The sequence below is a fragment of the Tigriopus californicus genome, chromosome 1 (genome assembly GCF_007210705.1).
Source record: "Tigriopus californicus strain San Diego chromosome 1, Tcal_SD_v2.1, whole genome shotgun sequence".
Taxonomy (NCBI): domain Eukaryota; kingdom Metazoa; phylum Arthropoda; class Copepoda; order Harpacticoida; family Harpacticidae; genus Tigriopus; species Tigriopus californicus.
The window spans coordinates 6,116,207-6,137,988 of record NC_081440.1 but is presented as its reverse complement, the minus strand read 5'-3'; the positions used below and the strand labels follow the sequence as shown (position 1 = coordinate 6,137,988).

At 42.9% G+C, this 21,782-nt stretch overlaps 1 protein-coding gene across 9 annotated transcripts; it reads right to left on the bottom strand.

Moving 5' to 3' along the window:
• Window positions 1-1,768: 1,768 nt before the first annotated feature.
• On the bottom strand, window positions 1,769-20,750 carry LOC131888431 (guanine nucleotide-binding protein G(q) subunit alpha). 9 transcript variants are annotated; one of them, XR_009374112.1, is made up of 9 exons: window positions 19,270-20,750; window positions 18,912-19,096; window positions 18,359-18,513; window positions 17,891-18,019; window positions 17,537-17,666; window positions 16,903-17,056; window positions 16,640-16,747; window positions 15,840-16,029; window positions 12,698-15,597 (listed from the first exon to the last, which is right to left on the bottom strand). XR_009374112.1 is itself a non-coding variant. In XM_059237335.1 (8 exons), the coding sequence occupies exons 1-8, from the start codon at window positions 19,385-19,387 to the stop codon at window positions 7,681-7,683; spliced, it is 1,026 nt and encodes a 341-aa protein (XP_059093318.1). In that variant the 5' UTR covers window positions 19,388-20,313; the 3' UTR covers window positions 7,539-7,680. The 9 variants fall into 9 exon arrangements, 8 of the variants coding, with proteins under 8 accessions (XP_059093275.1, XP_059093269.1, XP_059093281.1 ...); XM_059237335.1 differs by lacking the exons at window positions 12,698-15,597; window positions 15,840-16,029; window positions 16,640-16,747; window positions 17,891-18,019 and adding exons at window positions 7,539-7,727; window positions 16,177-16,284; window positions 18,071-18,199 and having other exon boundaries at window positions 19,270-20,313; XM_059237324.1 differs by lacking the exons at window positions 15,840-16,029; window positions 16,640-16,747 and adding an exon at window positions 16,177-16,284 and having other exon boundaries at window positions 19,270-20,736.
• Between the last annotated feature and the right edge of the window lie 1,032 nt (window positions 20,751-21,782).

Below are 21,782 nucleotides of genomic sequence, written 5' to 3'. Positions count from 1 at the left end.
ATCCAATGAGAAGCAATCTCGCAATAAAGAGTTTTTTTTTTTAAATTGAAAATCATAAATTGTAAAACGAATGCTCCAGATCTGCCTCTCATCAGGTCAAATGACAAATAAGAGAGTACTATAAGCTTGCTCCTATTATTATCCTATGTACGTTTAAACGGTTAAATGTTGCTATTTGAGCCATAACCAAAAATTGCAAGTGATATGGCCTTTGGAAATTATGTGATTTATTACCTAGAAATCAAGAAAAAGAATATATTTATCCGTAAAAAGATTATTTTTAAACTCCAACTACTAAGACCTTTGTCATTGTTAACAATCTTTTTGGGACTCTCGGATGTTCGGTATGCGCCTTGGCCGTACAGCAGAGCAAAAGAAACATCTTCCGTTGAAATTGTCCAAAAGCTGCAAGTTTCCTCATTTGTCAATTGAGAAACGAAAAATTAAAAGCCACTCTGGAGCGAAAAAGAGGAACGAGCAGCGACCAGCAAAAAACAAAACAAGAAAAGTAAGTGAGGAATGATAAATGAACTAGGAGAAAAAATAACCTTGAAACGTTTGTTTCGATACATTCAATTCAAAATCGAAAAAGTGGAGATGGTTGTAGTGCAGTTAATTAACGCGTGCCCGAGCTATGCTTTCATGGATCATCACAACTTGAATGGCGCATCTGGAACCCCGAATGGGACAAGACCGAAATATATATTGATATTTTAAAAATAATCTGATCCAATGAGAAGCAATCTCGCAATAAAGAGTTTTTTTTTTTAAATTGAAAATCATAAATTGTAAAACGAATGCTCCAGATCTGCCTCTCATCAGGTCAAATGACAAATAAGAGAGTACTATAAGCTTGCTCCTATTATTATCCTATGTACGTTTAAACGGTTAAATGTTGCTATTTGAGCCATAACCAAAAATTGCAAGTGATATGGCCTTTGGAAATTATGTGATTTATTACCTAGAAATCAAGAAAAAGAATATATTTATCCGTAAAAAGATTATTTTTAAACTCCAACTACTAAGACCTTTGTCATTGTTAACAATCTTTTTGGGACTCTCGGATGTTCGGTAAATGTTGGGTAGCTTTTGCGTCAGACTTCATAATGCAGAGGTTTGCTTCACGTGTGGATTCAGGCTTTGAAAGCTTGACTCGTCACATGAGTACTCTGCTCGTCATTCATTGCACATGTAAATGATTCTTAACTCATAGAAAGTAATAAAGTGCGATTAAATAATGGGTTTCCTACTGTAGCGACGGCAACGCGTCAAATTTTCGAGTGGTCACTGGCTCACTTTTTTGATAGAAAAATTCCACGTGTCCCCGCTTCTCTAAATGAGAAAAGGAGGAATATTGTGCAACAGACAGAAAATTCAAAACAAGACTCGCCTGGAGCGTAAGGGGTTTCTCCACAGGTCTGTGGTTTCTCCCCTCTTCCCAATCCCTTGCGAATTTAACCAACGGCTGATAAGGGACTCGCCGGGCAGAATACAGTATATCAAAACTGAGCCATAGGGAAAGACGCTATCCGTTTGTTTGACCCCAATTCCTAATTGGAAGAGGGCAACCAATGAATTCGCACAAATTCCTCAGTTGAAATCCAACCACTGAAGCGGTGAGATCATAAGTGGAAAGTGATTCCCGAGAAAAACAAATCATCATGAAAATCGCAGAATCGACCGTTCGGCCTAAGGCCTGCCGGATGTCAAAACGCAAAATGGCCTTGACGATTGTGAAACGGCTAATGATTCTTGCCATGTATTTGGTTGCCGGATTTTGCATTTATAACATTGATATTAACATCCTTGTGGGTCCCTGCATTATCATCTTGGCAATGATACAACTTGTTTATGCATGGTCCAATTCCATCAGTGCCCTAGACTTCGAACCCAACCATGAAGTCTTCAATAGGAATTCGTACAATTGGATAAGTTATCGTTACCGGAAGCCTTGAAATCCTCTTGTCTGATCCCATTCATGTGTTGCTACCAGTACTACTAAACGTATTGAAATGTTATTTACCACGTGCGTATTGTGAATAAACGCATTTATCCAATTATACACCAAGCCATTTTGCTTATTCTTCGTATTTTCATATTCTAACCACATGTTTGACAACATTTATCTTGATAGTAACGGTTGGTTTTGCACAAAAATTGAAAACGTCGACAAATATGGCTGCCCAACTCATCTTCGCATGGAAATCCTTGGTCCCCATTAAGCGACCCTTGAGGGTACTGATCTGTTCCACACGACGAAGAAATGCATTCTTTCCACGTGTCAGGTTGAGGCACATTCGAGCATCCATTCTCGTCCTCCTCTTGAGTTAGGAAATGGCGGCAAACCACGGTTCGTTGCTTTTTACCCCAGCCACACGAGACGCTACATTGGGACCACGTTCCAACGCTCCAGAAGTGACAAGCTGGCAACTGACAATCTCGCGTGGCGAGGGGTCGGATCTTAGGATCACACGTATGAGAGAAAATTGGACACATGACGAGTCGGCTTTGGCTCATGGTACCACACTGTTGGTCACAATCCGTGGTCCAAGCTGACGTGATCCAGGTTAAACAAAGAGAGACTTGGGAACAAAACTTGTATGTTGAAGGTCTCTTAAGGGTATTGCAGTCCATTCCGGGAGGACAGGACACCTCCCGAATCTGTAGACTGGATCTGCAAGAACAAAATCCAACCCATTCGCCTACCACCCATCGAGAATCTTGCATTGCTTGATCAGACGTTCCGACTGAGAGCGATGATCCTACGTCCTCGGTGACTGAATATTCATTTTGGAATGTCATATTTGTGGAATTAGACGATGCAAAGGAGGGCAGAAAGATAATATTGGATTCCAATGGGTCCTTTTTGTTCGGTTGGACTTGATGATTGCCATTGTTCGTTTTGTCATTTCTCATTTCCGTGCAATTGAGTGTGCACACCTGGCTATCAATGGGCTTCGTTACGGATAGACAAGCATCATCTGGGAGGGCTTCCTCGGCTCCTTGCACACATAAGACACTTCGATATTGACTACCTTTGTTCATCTCGCAACTTAGAGAAACACAATCTTGCCAAGGTCCGATCCACCACGATGGTGGGCAAGGTTGAACCGAACAAGCTCGTAGTAAAACAGGAGGTCTATTCAGACTTTGACAAAGATCATTTGATACCGATCGATTATTTTCGAAGCATTCTGGCCCAGACGCCTGATTTCCTCTCCCACAAGTGCGGTCACATGGCCCCCAAGGGCCCATTTTCCATTCCAGTACCGGGGTCAGTGATAGGGAGTCGCTTTCAAATCCAAGGACATAGCCCCAATGGAGGCCCGGATTATCGGCTTGTCTCAAAAGATACACGTCAATTGGACTTGAGATCTCCTCGTAAATGGACACAAATTGCTCTGAGTGATGAGTTGCGTTGAGAGACGTTCGGGTATAGTTAACGGAGAACGCTCCAAAAGTGTACAGTCCGGACCATTGAACCTGATAGTTCCAATTCAATATTGGAAAATTGTTGTCCGTGTCAATGAGAGCTACGAAATTCGACGATATCCCACGTTCTTGGAGGTGGATCAATTTAGCATGGGAAGGAATGGTCGTAACATATTCATATCCTTGGGAAATCTCGGCATCAGGAGCGTCCTCGTGGATTCCGTTGAATCTCCGACATTGTGTTCCATTCCCATTACAACTACCACAAGAATCTAAAACGCTCTGAGAATTCAGAACCAGGTCGCAACCAATTTTGGAACATTTCCCATCCAAGCACATATCGAGAGAGCCCATTTCACGACCACACGGTGTTCCATTTTCCGCATAGATGAAACTATACGGGGGATCCACACTACCTTTAGAGTTCATCTAGGGGATATTGATAGGAGTAACTATTATTATCGTTATTGTTCTACATGTTACTGGATAGAAAGGTGAATCTGAACATTTTCCAAGTCCATTCAGCAGCATCATAATTAGACTACCTCCGCACATTGTATGTGGCACAAATTCTTGGGATTCCGAAGGGCTCTCCTGGGTGTCACAACACCTTCTCTTCGTCTCCCTCGCATACATTGCTCATCCAAGTCCTCCATAAGCCCTTTGTGACATGGACGTCCACTCAGACAAACTCGTTTCCGCTCGTGATCGCCAAGGCAATACTTGCCACCATTTTCTGGTTGCGGGTTGTTGCACACGCGAGTGCTCACTTCGAATCCGGCTCCACAATGCCTATCAAAAAAAGGATCATTCAAGACAGTATTCTATGGAGTAGCATGAAATACTTGTCCAGATCAATAATTAAATAACTCATACCTGGAGCAATGCCCCCATTCACTCCAGTGCCCCCATTGACCGTGTATTTTTGGATTGTAATGATCATCCATACCCACACAAGCACCCAATTGGCACCATTTGTGAGGTCCACAAATGGTTCCTTCAGCCGGGGGATCGCCCAAGGTCCGACATTTCTTGCCAACTTCACACCTAAAAATGAATGGAGGACTAATCAACTAGTTTCCAATGTTTATTAGAAGTTAAATGCAAATGATATGGGAAATTCGAAAAATTCAATTGGATTATAATGTATAATAGACAAGGACGGTCTCCAAAAATAGAACATAACGTGAATCATACACACAAATAAATGGGATCTGTTTCTTTGGTTTGAATTCCAAGAGCAAATGGCCCTATCTAATTTAAGTGGCAATTCAAACAATTTCGGCTGAAAGGACGGTAAAGCCGTAGAATAAGTGCCATTATCTATTTGAAACATTAGTTCCGAACTACTTAGCGAAGAAAGTTAGATTCTAAGAAAAAATGTTCTCCATTTAAGCTTACATTTATTCCCTAATTCTTCAATCTACACTTCATCTAAGTGTAAGTAGGATAATTTGGAAGACCGCTTTTTCGGGCCACAGACACTTTTGAAAACATTCTTTATCTTGAATTTTGCACGCACAATAAATAATATGAGTTTAATTGAATGTCAAATTGTCACTATTGACAGGAAAGTAGATGGGACTAGGCAGGTGAACGAGGGAACAAAAAAGAAACGTGATTTTTTTTACCTGCAGTACGAATGGCTCGTTAAGGGAAAGCGGAAATTGGTGAGATTAAAATAGATAATCATCCCCAAGGACCTGACAGCCTCCTCCTTATCAACGAGATAAAATCACACATTGCTCTTACATTACAGCGAACATACTGAATATCAACATTAAGAGAGCTTTCTGAGAGGAAATAATTGGCTGCAAAACAAAGCGCATTAACGTTATTCAGATTTATTATCCTTTCATACCAATTCATCTTCCACTACAGGTTGACTGTCGAATGTTTTAAGATTTTGTGTAATAAGCCATCAAAATTGGTGGCGAAAATGGCATTTGGGTACACACATCATGAAAAAACGGATGTGTATAAGGAAATAGCGTTTTATCTTGGGTTTGAGGAAGGATTGTTAGAAGAATCTTTTCAGATAGAAGTAACAACCAGAAATTAGGTGGTTATAGATATTTGGATTTTGGCAAGAAGTTGCGACTAATTACACGAGTTATCGAATACGAAGTCTCAGCTCACAAGTTACCAGTTTACAATTAAGTTGTGCGGTACAATGTCATAATGACGGGCCAGAAAATAAAAGTCTTTAAAGGCCAAATATCTCGCAATAAATGTTGCTGAATTTGCGTTTTAAGAAGTAATAAAAATGATGCAACTCTTCTTCATTAAAAATGTAATAATGTTTCAGTTAAATGCAAATTACTTTAAAACATGGTAACGTTTGTGACTGTAGCTAAAGCCAGAATTTCGGAATCGATTAAGGAACCAAAAAGAGTGTGGAGATGGTTTTTTCATCACTTCTAATAGTACAGTGCAATGATAAATAGGCCAAAAACAAACAAACAAGGTCTTGTACGAGCATTATATGACCTCTAGTTTTCAATTGAAGGAAGTGCAGATCGTAATGGGGTTTCAGGAAAGTGTTTTTTGTAACTCTAACGTCTTATTTAGGTTACTGTAAGTTTCAGTCGCCACGTAAAATTTTTACTTGGCCTTATTTTGCCTATATCCTATGATAGGGTTTTAAAATTTGATCGTGCATCATTTCTTTTATCTCAAATGTACGAGTACTCAATATCCTGACAAATTGCTCACCATAATATGGAGCAAAAGTCCTCACTGTCCTTAAAAAGGGGGCACATGGCAGCATCAGACTTTCCAAATTTGAGTCGGCATTGATGATCTACATCATAGAGTGTACCAGTAGGCGTGGGGTCAAGAATGGATCGCATCTGATCATTGGTTTGCTCTCGAAGACATTCCACATCGCCGCGGGACAAAAACGTGGACAGACTTGCTCTAGAGCATTCAGACCAGCTTAACCTGCGAATATCGGTCTCTAAGCGTGGCGACATGACGAAATGCCCGGATATTTCCACGCAATTGGGATCATCTGGATCATCATGTGGAATCCCAAGGGTATGTGCAATCTCATGAGCGATGGTATGAGCCACAGTTAAGCCGTTATCTTGATTGATGGTGCAAGACTTGCCCTTCTTACAAATGGAGCCCAATTCAGCTGGAATTAAATGGTCTCGGTAAATGTCCAATAGAAGGGAAAGGTACCACTACAAATGGAGCCTAATATGTCGAGAATGTCAAATAAGAATCTACATCCCAGTCGGCTAAAGAATATGGGCTCAGTTTTACGAAGAATATCTATCAAATATAGGCAATAACCGAGTCATGTCATTCTTCCTGGTCTTCTAAAACGCTTTTATTATAATTTTTATCAAATGACAAGAAACTGAAAATGCAGTCTGTACGATATGAGTCAGATTTCCCGCAAAGAAGACCGCCAATTCTTATTTCTAGTGCCTCTGGCTATTTTCAAGGGGTCTTGAATTGGAGTTCTTATTGATTGATACCGTATGTTCGACCGAAAGAAAGTGAAATTCTTAGGTAATAAAAGAATTTGAGTCTACGCAAGGAAGCCATAACATCAAAGCTAGAGGGAATAAAGCCCACCTGTTTTGGCTAAGAGAGTTGAAAACCGAACCTATATTTGTATTTGTGACAGAAACTGGTTTCTTTTCGTAGGTTCGTGTTCACGAAAGCATTGGCATTGTTGAGATACCATTATTGGATCTGATTACCAATGGTTTCAGCATGGGTACTTGTTTACCAAGCATTGAAAGCACTTAATTTACCAGGAAATTTCGTGACCTTTGAAGCAATCAGACAAAAAACTTTCTAACCAGAGCTCCAAAAAGTGTCCTTGAACAATTAAATAAAACCTTTTCAGTTTATATTAGCTTTCCATGCTTGGCCAGGTACTCAAAACTAAGCTTCACGTATTTGGTCCAATCATGAAGGAGAAAGAATTAATCCCGGTTCTACTACCTAATCCAAGCGTGGAACATGATTCCTTCTTCTTGGCTATTCTGCCATCACTCTCCTTTTCGTCTGACGTATATTGCTCTTCGGATCGGCAAAGTTCTCGTTTAGTCAGCAAGATGGCCAGATCATGGCGCTTGTTGATCTTAGGGCTGGTCGAATTAGCGATGCCGGCCTCATCTTGGAATGTGGAGGGAAATTGTTTCTCTTGCCAAAGGCAAAAGTCATCCAAGGCTTGACTCGCATGGCCACTGACTTGGAGGCCAAGATTATGCTCAGGAGTCAATTTGATCACCCTCGAAACAGAAATTGAAAACGATTGCCCCAGGGTACCATCTCTGCAACAGGAACGGAGTATAAGAATTAGAGCTGTAAAGAAATACAAAATGCTATATTTGCAGCAAATTTTCGTTACCCTTTTGCACCCTTTTGAACACTATATACCATTTCCATATTCAACACTATAGCAAATTATGAGTGTGTACTTAGAACCGAAAATTAAAAACTCTCTATCTTTTGTCGAAGTACATATTCATAAACTATCGGATTGTAAAATATGGAAAGGGAAAATGCCTTCAATGCGGTTTGTAAAGATTTCAATTATAGTCCCAGTTCATTTTCCCCCGTAACGAATTATTCCCATATCAATATTTTACCAAATAAACCATCATTAATCCAGAAAACTATTTTTGGAAGTTTGGGTACTTTTGTCAAATTGTACACCGTTACAACTGACTTTTGAAAAAGTTGGCAAATGTTTGCTGCACTTTCATTACTTACAGTTTCATTTTTACTGACCATTTTGCATTGAAAATGAGTCCATGACCTCTTAAAAAATTGGCGAGGTCATAATAGCATCTAAGTTAGCATCCTGAGGAAATGGCCGTCATGATTAGCTTTTAAGGGCCATCTTAGATAAACACATGTACTAATCCAATCAGTTAAATTTACACCATTTTCAACAACAAACATATCGACGTAGTGAGCAGGTAGGCACCTTGATATACCTTGAAGTTAAGGCTGATAGACCTAATTTTTTAGTTATTTCCAAATAGCCCACAAACAATGAGTGTCATTCATGAAGCCGGGACGTCGGGATGTGACCCTGTATCAAGCTCACGTGGGACATCCAGCCACTCCCTTAATCACATACCTCCACATGTTTAGAGCTAAGCCTAAACGTCATAGGAACACTCGGGGTAGTTTTGACGATATTTGAATACCTGCACAATTCGCTAAAATGGTATGATGGGTAATTTTCATCTTCTTATGAGTAGGGAAGGGCAAAATGTGCAAAATATCAGAGCCCTTTAAAGACGAAAAAAAATTAGCCTGAAAGATGCAGAAAAGGCCAAAAAGTGTTTCAAAAGGTGCATATAAATTAAAAAAGAAGGGACATTTAAATCTATTTTTTTAAGTAGTACGAATTTGAAAAATAAGCCAAAGAAAGGCTTCCCCTTAATTATTGTCCTCTTTACCCAAAAGCAGATCTGCAACAATGATCTAGTTTCTACATTGATCTAAGTGAGGAAAAATTGAGATCTTTCCTCCTCAAAAAGAGAAGATAGTTAGGCTGGAGGAGGTAAGGAAAGCAGCTATGTTGCGTTTATTGGGCTCCTTAACTATCTTAACGCCCTGCTTAGCTTGTCACTATAGACTTGAAGCTGGCTTTTTTATTTGTTTCTCTTGTTTCTCAACCAAGATATCTTCATTTTGGCGGCAACCTTTGGTTTCAAAGTTTAAAACCAATTCTACAGCCAAGCAAGTTCTGATTTCAGCCAAAACAACATTTTTAGGCCAAATGTACAAAATAAAGCGCAGTCCCTATTTATGAGACAACCATATGAAATTACTACATGCAAACAACCATGTTAATGTGAAAAAGAATCACGTTATTTTTTAAATTCCTCAATAAAAAGGGTTAAAACCTTCCAATATCGGCATAGTGCAATGCACAAAACGAATAAATTAGTCATTTGCAGAAAGATCTGGCAAGGAAAAGGCTAGCTTTTTCCCTTTCGTACACTCTTCAGAAACGAGGCTCGTCAAGAGTGCATTCTTTGGCGTTCGTTGGTGTTCTGGCCGTTCGATAGATCTAAATAAGGAACGTCCAAGCCTTAACACCAAGGTAAGAAGGTTTAAAAACTGGCCTCTGAACTCGTTGAAGAAAAACGCAATGGGATGGAGATATTGTCCTTTTCAATTGATAACACATACAAAAGTGTGTGCGGATTGTTCCCTATTTTCTGACTCCAGCACGAGCTCAAAATTTAGGGTTATTATTGAGCTCTTAATGAGGTCCGACTAAAAGCCAAACTCAAAAGTTTTGCAGTCCATCATTTACCCGCTTCAAGGTAAGTTCGGTACTTTATGTCACAAAAAAATGTTCACATTTGATTTTTCAACTAGCCTCGGGAACAATTTACGCCACCCCATTCTTGCTCACTCGTGACAAATGAGTGTTTAACCCGCGAGTCAATACCAGGATTCACTTGATTGTGGGTATTTTCTAATGCTGAGTCAAGTCCAAGTGCACTCGAGTCTTGCTCAGATTTGGCGAAATTGATAGGACTTGAGACTTTTAGAAATGACTGCAATCGGGACTCGTCACTGTACACTTACTTTCATTTTTTTCATGATAATTATTCAGGAAATAGTGCTTGGTTCATGGAGTATTTAATAACTGCAGTAGAAAGCTCCAACATTTTGATACGAGAGACTGGGAGAGTGTGTGATGAAAATGGCAAACCATAGCTGAAGTTTAGCCAAATTCATCTGAAATTTATCTTTATGTAACAAAATCAATTTAAGTGGAATTCAGCTAAAATATACTAATTGATTAGAAATTGGTTTAGTTTAGCATTAAGGAGAGAGGTTATTTTATTGGACTTGAGCCCACCAATGGACTCTAGACCTCTCCGGCAAACGGCTGAACATCAGAGAACCCAGATAAGTCCAACTTTGGGTGGACTGGCCACAACACTACTATTGAAGCGAAAAATAATTTTGTTGGTTAAGAACAGCTTCCCTAGCAAAACAAAGAAACCCGATAGTATCATTCGTAATTGGGTATACGAGACACTCTCATGGCTTACAATGGCATTCTCGAGCTAATTTGGATGATGTTTGCTGCATTGCTTTTTCAGGTATTGAGCGAATAGTTCTGGATGAGATGGAGTCACAAAAGGAAAGTATCCACTCATGTTACACGAAAACAAAGTAGAATCCCTAATAAGAGAAGATGTGGTACGTATTTCTTCCAACTCATCCGGAGTATAATGTATCTCGAGGAAAAGGAGCTCGTGTGACATTTTGGAATGAAAGAAATGAGCACTTACTGAAAAACACGGTTCACAGTATTCATCACAGTCAAGATGTACAGGGTTAGATCTTGTTCCTCTTCATAATGCTCACTCATGGTATCATCGGCAACTACCAGGATTTCTACTACCCAAGACGAAGGCATGTTTTCACTACCTCGCTTGGTTCGAGATCGTGGCTTTTTCGCCCAATGATCAATTTCCAAAGATGAGAAGTAAACCTTTGGAGTGGTTTTGTTGGTAGTCTTTTCGTCTGTCGTCTTGGACCACTTCCAAAAGTTGGAGCTCGTTCGAAGTAGTCCATGGGATCGATTATTGGAAAAGTCATCCATATCGACGATGCCCAAAACAGAAACATTGGCCTGCTCATGTCTTCCCCAGAAAAAACTGACCCATTCATCATTGACTAAAACGTTTGAAATCTCGGTTTCTATGGTAAGTGGAGCAGGACCCGGATCGTCCAAGAATTGAATCTCGACACAACTTTTTCCTTGGGCACAATTAAAATTCACACTGAGATGAGAAAAAGATTCAATACTGATGCATGAACACACAAAAGACGTGGCATAAACCACACTAACGAACACGTTTTGGGTCATATTCTATTGTTCTACTTCAGCTCTTCCAGCACTCTTACAACATCGACTAAGGCTGGGCTCAAAAAGCATCTTGATGTGTCTTTTTCTTCCTTTGACGAGGTCACTTTTTGTTTGGCAAGGTTTGGTGCATGAGCCCGACCCAACTGAGATTTCTTTTGCCAAATATAAACAATCCCCATAAAAATACTTGACCAGATTGAGTTGCAAAACTCCACGTTCTGGGGCGGCACATGTGCCAGGGGAGAATCGAAAGAGTAGAAGACATCTTCCCCCTAAATGGCAAGCACCACTATGTTAAGAAGACTTACTCAATGTTTTGCCCGCAAACTTGTATTGTGAGCAATAAGGGTGCTGACCTTCATTTGGAGATTCCGAGCGATGATTATGTACTATCTAGTTTACGACGTTTTTTTTTTCATTTATTTAATTTTAAATTTGCACAATATATAACCATATTCTTTCTTTCACATTCACGCAGTTTCACATTTTAATGGACTGTTATCATGTTTTGCAGTGCAACTCGATTTCCCGCAAGATGTTGGTGGCTTGTTAAAGTTCATTTCATGTATAAGCCTCGGCAAATAAGCGTCTTTCAATGGTGACCCCCAAATCCCGTGGCCATGGATGCTCCCGCCACACCCACCACCGCCATCAGCACCGTCGCCGTCGTCATCCGGCCATCGTCCGTCTCCCTGTGGTTTTTCGCCATGAAAATGTGATTATGTCGATTGCTTTTGTCATTAAAGAAATGCATTTTTAAACGGAAAGTATGGCACAGAAAGAAATGGATCAAGCTTAATGAAAAAAAATCATGCATTCGGCTTTGCGTGCCGCCAGTAGAGAGGGAGGGAGTGAGCGGGCTACAGACGGTGGATGGGGTCGGCGGGCCCCCGGCTAGTGGATCACTCACGGGTTGGTCAAGATTGAAATCGGCTTTCGTACGAACACGGCTGTGGGTTGTCGTACTCAATTCATAATGGATGTAGTCGAAGCTTGATCTTCTTTGAAGGTGTGATTTGATGGTGGATGCGAAAACGTATTTTGATTGTTGTGTAAAATGACTTTTTTAGTTAATTTGAATGCGGGTCAGTGGGGACTCTTGGATCAAGTCTCTTTAGGACGTCCGTCTTCAAATATCTCGAAATTTTCCCGCGCAATTATTCAGTTAGGCAGCTTCAGAGAAATATGGATATTCTCCATCGACAGAGACAGAGAGAGATAGAGAGATAGAGCGAGATAGAGCGATTGAAGGGTAGGGGGCGAAATCGCGCGGGAAAACTTGAATGCAACTGGAGAGAAAGGGGAGGCGGGACTGGGCGGGACAAGGTCGATTAGGAAATGGAGATGGATAGGTTAGAATAGAATGGAGGGGGAAGAAGGGGGCGGGGGGGGGTTGTATGTTGGCTCCTCAAGTTGACAAATTTTGACGTTTTTGCGGGAGGACTGATCTCCAGTCCAAGATAAGAATGAATTTCAGAGGGAGGGCGGAAAGTTTGAGGGAGCAAAAGAGGATTTGAGGAGTAGGTGAGTAGGGGAGGAGGAGGAGGATTCTTACGGCGCCCACCTCCAACCATTGGCAAATCTCATTCAAATTAGAGTGGCAATAACAGCATCAAACAATCAGTGGGCGGGACTTTGAAAACAAAAGCGCAATTAAACATAAGAACGATGGTAATATAGAAGCAATAGGCAACGGGTATGTGCTTTTTCTGCAGAGAATGAAAACAAAGATGTTCGCCATGGGGTGAAGAACGAGCGGGTCAAGTATGAAATAAGTTCGTAGACGACTTAAATACTAGAAGGAAATACCCACAAAAATGGACTACAAGAAAAGAGTAGCTGCAACATTGACATGGGTGGTGGTAGCAGTAGCAGTAATAATGATAATAAAGATAGCAATGATGATAAAATCATAATCGTAGAAGTCAAAGTCGAAGTAGCGGTGGTGGGGATAATAACAGAACAGTAGTATCTTTAACAGTGGGTGAAGCGTTAGTAATAGTAGCATGACCACTCATTGTTCCCCACAGTTTTTTATTACTGGGACCAATCCTGGCTTTGAAATCCATCTTGTCAAACTTCTACCATTTGAATGGGAAGTGGCATTGGTGATTGTGGTTGAATGACTAGTTCTGAGCTTGCTGGAGAGGGAACTACGGCATTGCAAATCAAACGTTGAAATTCGAATTTAAGATTTATTAAAGAACTCGACCACAAGGACCGGGGTCGAAATAAATAAATAAAGTTCTTCTCCGCATAGCTACGGATGATAATGAATACACACTTCTTGTTGGCTTCTTCAACGAAAAAAGGACTTTTCACGAAATATTAGGGTAAATAGACACGAAAAACAGGAATTAGCCATTGCAATTAAAAATCTGAATGAGATGTGGGATCAAAGGTGGTTCTAGTAAGATATTCCAAATGGGTCAATTTTATCTTGGGATCTTGTGTTCCAAGGAAGAGCGAAGGCAAAGGAAAGGGGCTCTGGGGGAATGGTCGATTGATGAGGAGGATAAGGGCGGGGCAACTGTAACAATTTTTTTTGATGAGGCATTAACACAAAGCATTTTGTTTTTTGTCCTAGGCGAATGCGAGACCTTCGGATGGGTAAATCGATCTTGAGATAAATGCAAGAGCTTTGCAGTTGCGAAAGAAGTGAATGATTAATGAAGAGGATCAATGAGGACGACGATTTTGACCAGAGTTCCGATTCAAACTTGGATATTCCAGATGCACGCTATGAACAAGGCTGGAATCAACAACAACGGCAAGCAGACCCAGGATCAGTATTCTTGTAGAAGGAACAACAACATTAGTTATTCTTGCCATTGTTTACTGAGAGGTCTGATGATACGTTGTTAATGCTGTCGTTGATGTAGCAATTGATCCATATAATGAAGAGAACATTCGCAAGAGTATCAGTAGAAAAGAGCAATAACTGCTCGGTAGGAGCATCTTTATCTCGATTGTTGGCGATTGACTTGCTCAAGTGCTGCTCTTGTCCATAGGTCAAATAAGAATTCTGCTATCGCTGATGCTATTTTCGTGGTGGAAGTAGTTGAAGTGGTCCGTTTTCAAGTCTGTTCACATTGGGTCTTTTTGTGGGAGAGAGGGAGGAATGGTGTTCGTCATAACAAGCCGTTGATGGTTCGCCAATTGATCTTCATGATTGAGCGTAGGAGCAAAAAACAATCCGTTTAACAGAGATGACCGAATACAATTGACAGTTGTCGGTCGTTCTGAGGCCGCGAAGGATCGTCGGAGTCGAGAATTTTAATTATTTGATGATCAAAACCACATCATATTTGCTTACAAAACTCATTCACTGGTTGAAATGCTCCGCCAAGTAATTTGTCATTGGTTGACAAATCTCCTCTCAATCGCATATTGTTGGGCAGGCTCATGAATTGTATTGGCCAATAACAAATGGATTTCATTTTTCATGAGTTCTTGGTCTCTGCAGGGCAAGCAAGTCGATCTCAATAGCTTTCATCGATCGTCCACAACCCCATATACTTCGTCCGTTTGAACCAAAAGAAACGAAGCGAAAGATGCCTTCATCGGATTGAAAATAAGGGTGGAAGGGGAGGGGTAAGTCAGAGTCTGGTGAATCCATCTCCAAATAATTGACTCGTGTCCTTGCCCGACATCTCATTCGATGATTTGGTAGAACACAAAATATGTCTGGACATAGTAATCACGCGAGTTTGCTTTCCTTAAAAAAATCACTTATTTCTTCTCATCATTTCTCTTGACTGGTTTCAGCACAAACGTGGGAGTCTGCAGACTTTCTGTTCCAGTCCCATACGTCTTATAAGAAATAGTCGTAATAGTAATAAAGTCTTAGTCAGGGGAGCCTCTAGCCTTAAGATGAAGAACTCCAGTAGAAACCTTCGTAGCGATCATAGTAGCTGTTGCTTTCTTGTTGAGCTTCTTCTTATTAATGTCTCGGAAGCGTTGCAACATGCATCCAGTTTAGCCGCAAGTTGCAGCAATCTGCACTGAATTTGCTTGTGTTGGTAGTGGTAATGATCAGGAGCCATCCCCTTCAAAAAGGCATTGGTTTTTGTTCCTCTTAGCCCTTCTCCTCGCTGGTGCTTGGACACCTCAACAATGAATGTGTCAAAGACCAAGGCGATAGAAGGTACGAAGAAGTGGATGATGAAGATGTTCTTGATGATGATGTTGATGATGAAGAGAACACTAAACTAGATTATATTCTTTTAAGTTCAACTGCAGGATTGTGTCCTTAACTGCTGCAAACACGAACCGGATGTTTTCTGTGTCTGAAATAAATAAAACAATCCAATGCGTTAGAAAAACTTAGAAAATGTTCATGATCTCCTTTGATACGATGTTAGATGTTAGGTGGGTGAGAGCAGAGACCATTGGATTCCAGTGGTCCATGGTGAGAGAGACGAAATGTTCCTCACAAGAGGTGATTTGCTATGTAGTGAGCGATGTACTTCAAAAATACAGTTTTAACCGAATTCAAGTTACTGGTTGACATTACGTTACTGGCACTTACCAAGGACCCAAACCTGACAATTGGTGGGTTATAGTTTTTAAACAATGATCTTAAATTAGTATTTACAAGAAACCCGTGAGGAACTATTTGTTTCCAGGGTGTAATTGTTAAGCCATGCCAAATTCTTTCAAAGCAGCCTGCATGATAGTATCCTTGACGGCACAGAACACGAGTTTAATATTCTCAGTGTCTATTTAGCCAAATATCCAGGAGATTTCCCAAATGTAGGCCAGCAAGCAAAGAGGATTCGTCATCAAGGCCAGTTGAAGATTGGTAGGAAAGCGAAAGAGAGGAAAGAAAACGAAGAGATTAGATCGATGTCGATGAGTGGGATTACCTGTGGCACATGTGAAGTGGGAATAGATAATTTTCTCTGTGTCTGGATTAAGGTCTACGAACATTCGCAGTATGAACTCGCGTGCGGCTATTGCATCCTTTTGGGGTCCTGAAAGATAAATCCGTACGTGATAGTGCTGGTACAACAAATAGCTAGGCTAGAAAATGCTATGATCTTGTCTACGAGGGCTAACGATTAGATCGCAAGTACGGCCAATAATAAATTACCGAGCAAACATCGATCGTTTGCATACATTTGAGTACTATTTTTCTAACTCAAATTTTTTTACATGACTGCCAAATAGTGGTGCAGATAAATCACGATTCATACGCTAACTAAATTCCCGTATTTGTGCCAACAAATTTTAATAAAATGCCACAGGTTTCTTTCCCCATGTGATTTGAACAATGTAAGAGATTCGGCATGAATTCCTGCTTTTCTCATTCTTTTTTTAAATTCAGACCTGTGGCGCAAGTGAAATGAGAGTAACACATTCTATCTGGATCAGGATTTTGGACAAGATACATGTCGCAAACGAATTGCCGAGCAGCTTTGTCATCTTCCTTGGGACCTAGAAAGCCACGGGACAAGATATTACAGAGAGGACTAGACAATCCGAACCCTTGGTATGTTTCGAATGTGCACTTTGCAAAGAAAAATGCCCTAAAACTGGATACCTGTAGGAAGCATTCCAGAAGCCAAGTTCACTCTCCAGTATTTACTTACCGTCGTATTCGGGGAAATAGTCAACCAGATGGGAGTACATAATTTTTTCCTCAAGAAGATCCTTCTTGTTTAAGAACAATATGACCGACGAATGTTGAAACCAGGGATATGTAATGATTGTTTTAAACAATGCTTTACTCTCTTCCATGCGGTTCTGAAAAGTAAAAGTATAAACGTGTTTTTGGTGAGTTCCATCTTGGTCCAGGTGACTTATAGAGAGCCTTGCCAGAAAGAGAAGGCGACACGTGAATCAATCAGTCTTAAGGTTTCGGAATCCTTGACAAAGTACTCGAAAATCGGAAGCCATTGAGGTGCCAACCGTGGATTTTAAAAAGGCATAAGAATATTCTGACCTTCAAATCTTGAAGATTAAATGACGAACAAGTTTGACCTTGTGGTATATGCTAATCGCGAACTGGGGTTCACACTCACAAGCCCTACTGAGGATTGAGATAATCTCACTTTCGAAGCCTTACAACTCCATATTTGAAATATAGCTTGGGGTTTGGTTTGCCCCCTCTCCTCCTTTCGTTTTTTATACTTCTAGGTGTTCTGATGACAAGGTTGACGACACGTGGTTGGAACAACCTTGAAACTGTTGGCCCATCCACTCGGCCCAAGAAATATAACTTACCTCGTTGTCTGACTCGAAAAGAATCTGATCATATTCTGACAGAGCAACCAAGAAAATGATTGACGTGACGTTTTCGAAGCAATGAATCCATTTTCTACGTTCCGAACGTTGACCTCCGACATCTACCATTCTGCAAGATCAAGAGTAGTTTGTGCTTTAGCTCCCGATCCCGAACACCATTTGTCCATGAGAAACAAGTCGTTGGACGCAAAGAAGCAACACTGTCGCCGTTCTAGTTCGAAATTACATGATTTACTGGGTGGGCAATGCGATTCATTGCAATACGTTTGCAGTACGTTAGGTTAAGTTCATGGTGAATGATTGTTCGAAGTCAATCTAAAGTTTTGCTTTTACCGAAACACCACCCCATCCAAATCAAAAGGATATTCAATAATGCCCGTAGTGGGCACTCGAGAGCGGAGAATGTCCTGCTCGCTTGGCAAGTAACCGGGTTCACCAATGCGATCCACATCCTCAATGAAACTGGAAGAGATTGAGCGTCGTCCGTTAGCAAGATTGTGGTGGAAATATTACCTAAATCTGATTTCTTCGAGGTCGAATGGATATTCTATGATACCCGTGGTGGGCACTCTCACACGGAGAATGTCTTGCTGCGTTGGTAGATAGTCGGGTTCTGCTATTCGATCGATATCGTTTAGATAGCTGCAAAGGGGTAGTAGGATCATGTCAGTTAAGGGTGCGTACGTGTCTTTAATAATGGCTCAAGCGACAGGGGGATCAACAATGATTCAAGGTGCAGTTCTAGGGTATCATTTGGTAGGGCGACTCGCCTCGATTTACAACGGAACCATTGTTACTTACTATTTCGCCGAGTCTGTGAGTTGATACTCTCTCCTTCTGTCGTAACATTCACTAATGCCCTTGTCATTCCAGAGATCTTTGATGGCTTCTACGTAGGGGCTTTCGAACGTGGTGACCGTTTCGAAGTCCACGGACCGGACCAAGTCGGCTTTTTCCTGGAAATGGCAACATATCAGTTAGCCACAACACAACATGATGAGCTCTGCCTTGCTATATATATTGGGTGCATTATTTAGGGAGACTAGCCGTCGCAAACTCTAGACCGTAGGTTTGGACAAAACCAATATTTTGCGTCCAAACGACTTTTGTTGATACGATTGATATTACAAACAAGACGCAAAGGTGGGGCATTTTTTCTTTCTTCATTTTAAAGAGTGCAAGAGAGAGAGAGAGATTCAGTGACCTCTTCTTGACAATTGATTGAGTATAACCGGACCGACGCCAAGGGCTTAAAACACTCTTATCACAAGATTAATGTCTAGCTAGCGGCCCTTGACCTGGTTAAAAGTTGATTAAAAGGGGGTCGTATTCATCCGTGTCTTCAAAGTCTTACCGATGAATCGCCGTTTTCATAGGGTATCTTGAGCATGTCCATCGCTCGGATCATGCTCTGCATGGCCATGAAGATATTTTGAAAGACCAACTTGATGAAACCGCGTTTGTCGTCGTCCGTGTAACCGGAGCCGTGAATAATGCGCATCTGTTTGATGAAGGTCGACTTACCGGATTCTCCGGTACCTGAAAGCAAAAGTTCATTAGAACACATTTGATGGCACCAAATCAGGGGCTAGGCTCGCGGGGCCCAGCGGCTCGCACGTCCGCTGAGCGACCCATTCACAGGTCATCTCAGCCCCATTAACCCCACTACTACCACCACCAACATGATGATGGAAATGCCGATGGTCACTCACCCAGCAAGAGAAGTTTGAGTTCTCTTCGGGCATCGCGTTTGTCTTTCTTGAGCTGTCGCTCAATCTCCGCGTTGATACGCTTCTGTTCTTTCTGTTCCTCGGAGAGACAACACGCCATGACGAGGGTGTGGTCGTCCTCGACAGGCCTTCAATCACGAGCCGCGCCCTCTCGCCGCAGCACACTGGCCAGCTCGAGCACGGGCTGACGAGCTCACCGATCGAGCGAGGCGCCGATCACACTGGGCGGGACACCCGCTACAACCCCCAGGCCACAGCCTCAAAGGCGGCCACTCGAGCGCAACCACACGCCCCACACTGACGATCACGAAGCCGCACGAGCTCCCACGCCCAACCAGGATTAATGAATCAATCCAGCAATCGATCGAAATGGGACCGACCAATGTTCAAGACCGACAGATTCAGCCAAGCTGGATCCAAGGATCACAAAGCCAGCCCCAAGACACCTATCCAAAGGGGTCCTCAGGGTCCTTAGGGTCCTCAGACGACCAGGGGCGCCAGAGGCGGCCCACCCACCAAAGGGACGGGGGCAAGGAGACAGAAGGCGGGCGGGGCCAGCCAAGCCAGCGGTACGGCCACGGCTCAATGCGGATCCACGGATGCTCGGATTCACGTCTCAACGGCCGCCTCCGCCAACAATGGAGGACGGGGCCAGCCAATCGGTGAGCTTATCGATCGAGGCTGAAGGCCCACGGTACCCCGATGTCCGGAATAAACGAGGGGAGACCAGGGGCGGGTGCGCACCGCCTTAACGGACCCACAACAGGCCCAATGAAGCGACGGGGCGTGAGGTCGGGCGGGCGGAGCTGGCACACGGGTGAGGGGCGTGGAGCGGGATCTCAGATCAGGCTGGAACTCCGTGGACGAATGAGGGCCAATGCCCCTGGGCACAAACACCTTTATTCCCCATGGGAACACACTAATAGGGATTAAATCCGAAATTGAAGGGCCTCTTTGACTTGACTCACTGCAATCGCACCAGTTCCAGGTTGGCCAATTCGAGATCAACCAGGCCAAAATCCAAACACGACCAACCCACTTTATTGGTCTGGGCCGGGGTTTTGGGCAAATAGCGCAAGAAATCGTCACCCACTTAGCCACTCTAAGCCTGGAATGGATTGAATCCGTGACCCGCTCATTCACGGCCCTAGGTGATCTCACATCCAAGTCCCAGGTCGGACTCCTAAAGTGCCATCAACGTCCGACCCAAGTTGAAATGAACGCATACACAAAGCTAAAGCTGGAATCTATTACACATTAATGACCAGGTGGAGACGATTGTGTCTCGTTACACACCCTAAACCAGCTCATCTCCGGGATAAAATGATGGCTTCAAGTTCTTTTGGCTCAAACCCGGCCTTAGTATGGGTAAGAATTGGCGTCCCTAGATCCAAGACAAGAGCGGCGGCGAGACCAGGACCAGTCCTTCTTCTCCTCTTTCTCCTCTTTCTCCCTCTACTCCTCCTTAGTCACCCCCCCATCTACGAGCCCATAGCCCCCTGGGGCCGGAGGAGCCACTCGCTGGTCCAGCCCAGGTCTAAGCGTGCTGGTCAGGCCTGGGGCTCGCCCGGGGCTCTCGCAAATTCCAGCCTCCCACCCTCCCTGCTAGCTAGCAGCCCTGAGCCGTCCATGGAACATGAGGAGGAGCCACTCCATCTCTGACGTCTTTCTCAGCTGGCTGCTCACACCACCGCCGACGAGGACACAGTTGGGCCAGTCCTGGGCACGGCCCCAACAGCAAGACCCGACCAAAGACCTAGAGGACACCCCCTTTCGGGCTAGGCTGATTAGACGCAAGTAGCGGCGGATGAGGCGGAAGGAACAGGGATATCCATCAAAGCGAGGGCCAAATTCGGCTAGAGCGGCTGGAAAAGCCCGAGAAAGCCCGAGTCAACCGGGATCTTGGGGCATGAGCGGCATGAGAGCAAGAACGGCGGTGTGGGGTCATAGAAATCGATACATATGGCTTGTAACCGGGTTTGGGCCTCCCCCCTTCTTCCTTCTTCCTTCTCTGTCTCGTCTCTGGGTTTCTCCGTGGCTCTGCCGTCCTCTTGCACACTTCCCATCGGCTGGCTCACACTCAAATAGTTGTCTCTAGCTGGAGAGTTACTGGGGACGTTCTAGAAGGACGAAGGACGGCGAGCAGCGATCGGGCCAAAGAGCTGGCTGGGCCAGGGCGTATCTTTCGTTCTCAAGCCGGGGAGAGCCCTCGTCCGTTCCATCGGACCTGGCCTTGAAAGGCCGTGGCTCAGAGAGGAGCGACCGGGATGTGTGCAGCCGAGGGTTTGGATGGGGAAACGAGCCTAGGGAGCGGCGGTTTTCGTTGCGAGGGCTGGGTCGTTTTGTAGGAAGTAGGAATGCCTCATGAAAGAAAGAGCTCTTTTTGGAGTGTTCACTTGGCACAATACTATCCAGAAAGACTTTCGCCCGAGTCATAAAAAACTGATCCTACAGGCCAAGTCCGCGATCTTTTGCTCTCGAGCTGTTACCATACA

What these genes read in the sequence shown, in the direction of transcription:
- LOC131888431 (XM_059237286.1), bottom strand. Translation starts at nt 11,308, where the DNA reads ATGACCCAAAACGTGTTCGTTAGTGTGGTTTATGCCACGTCTTTTGTG. An exon ending in ATGTTCCACGCTTGGATTAG is followed by an intron (nt 6,572 to 7,395) that starts GTAGTAGAACCG and finishes ATTTAATTCCAG; the next exon opens with CTGAATTGGGCTCCATTTGT. An exon ending in GCCACATACAATGTGCGGAG is followed by an intron (nt 3,862 to 3,977) that starts GTAGTCTAATTA and finishes AATATCCCCTAG; the next exon opens with ATGAACTCTAAAGGTAGTGT.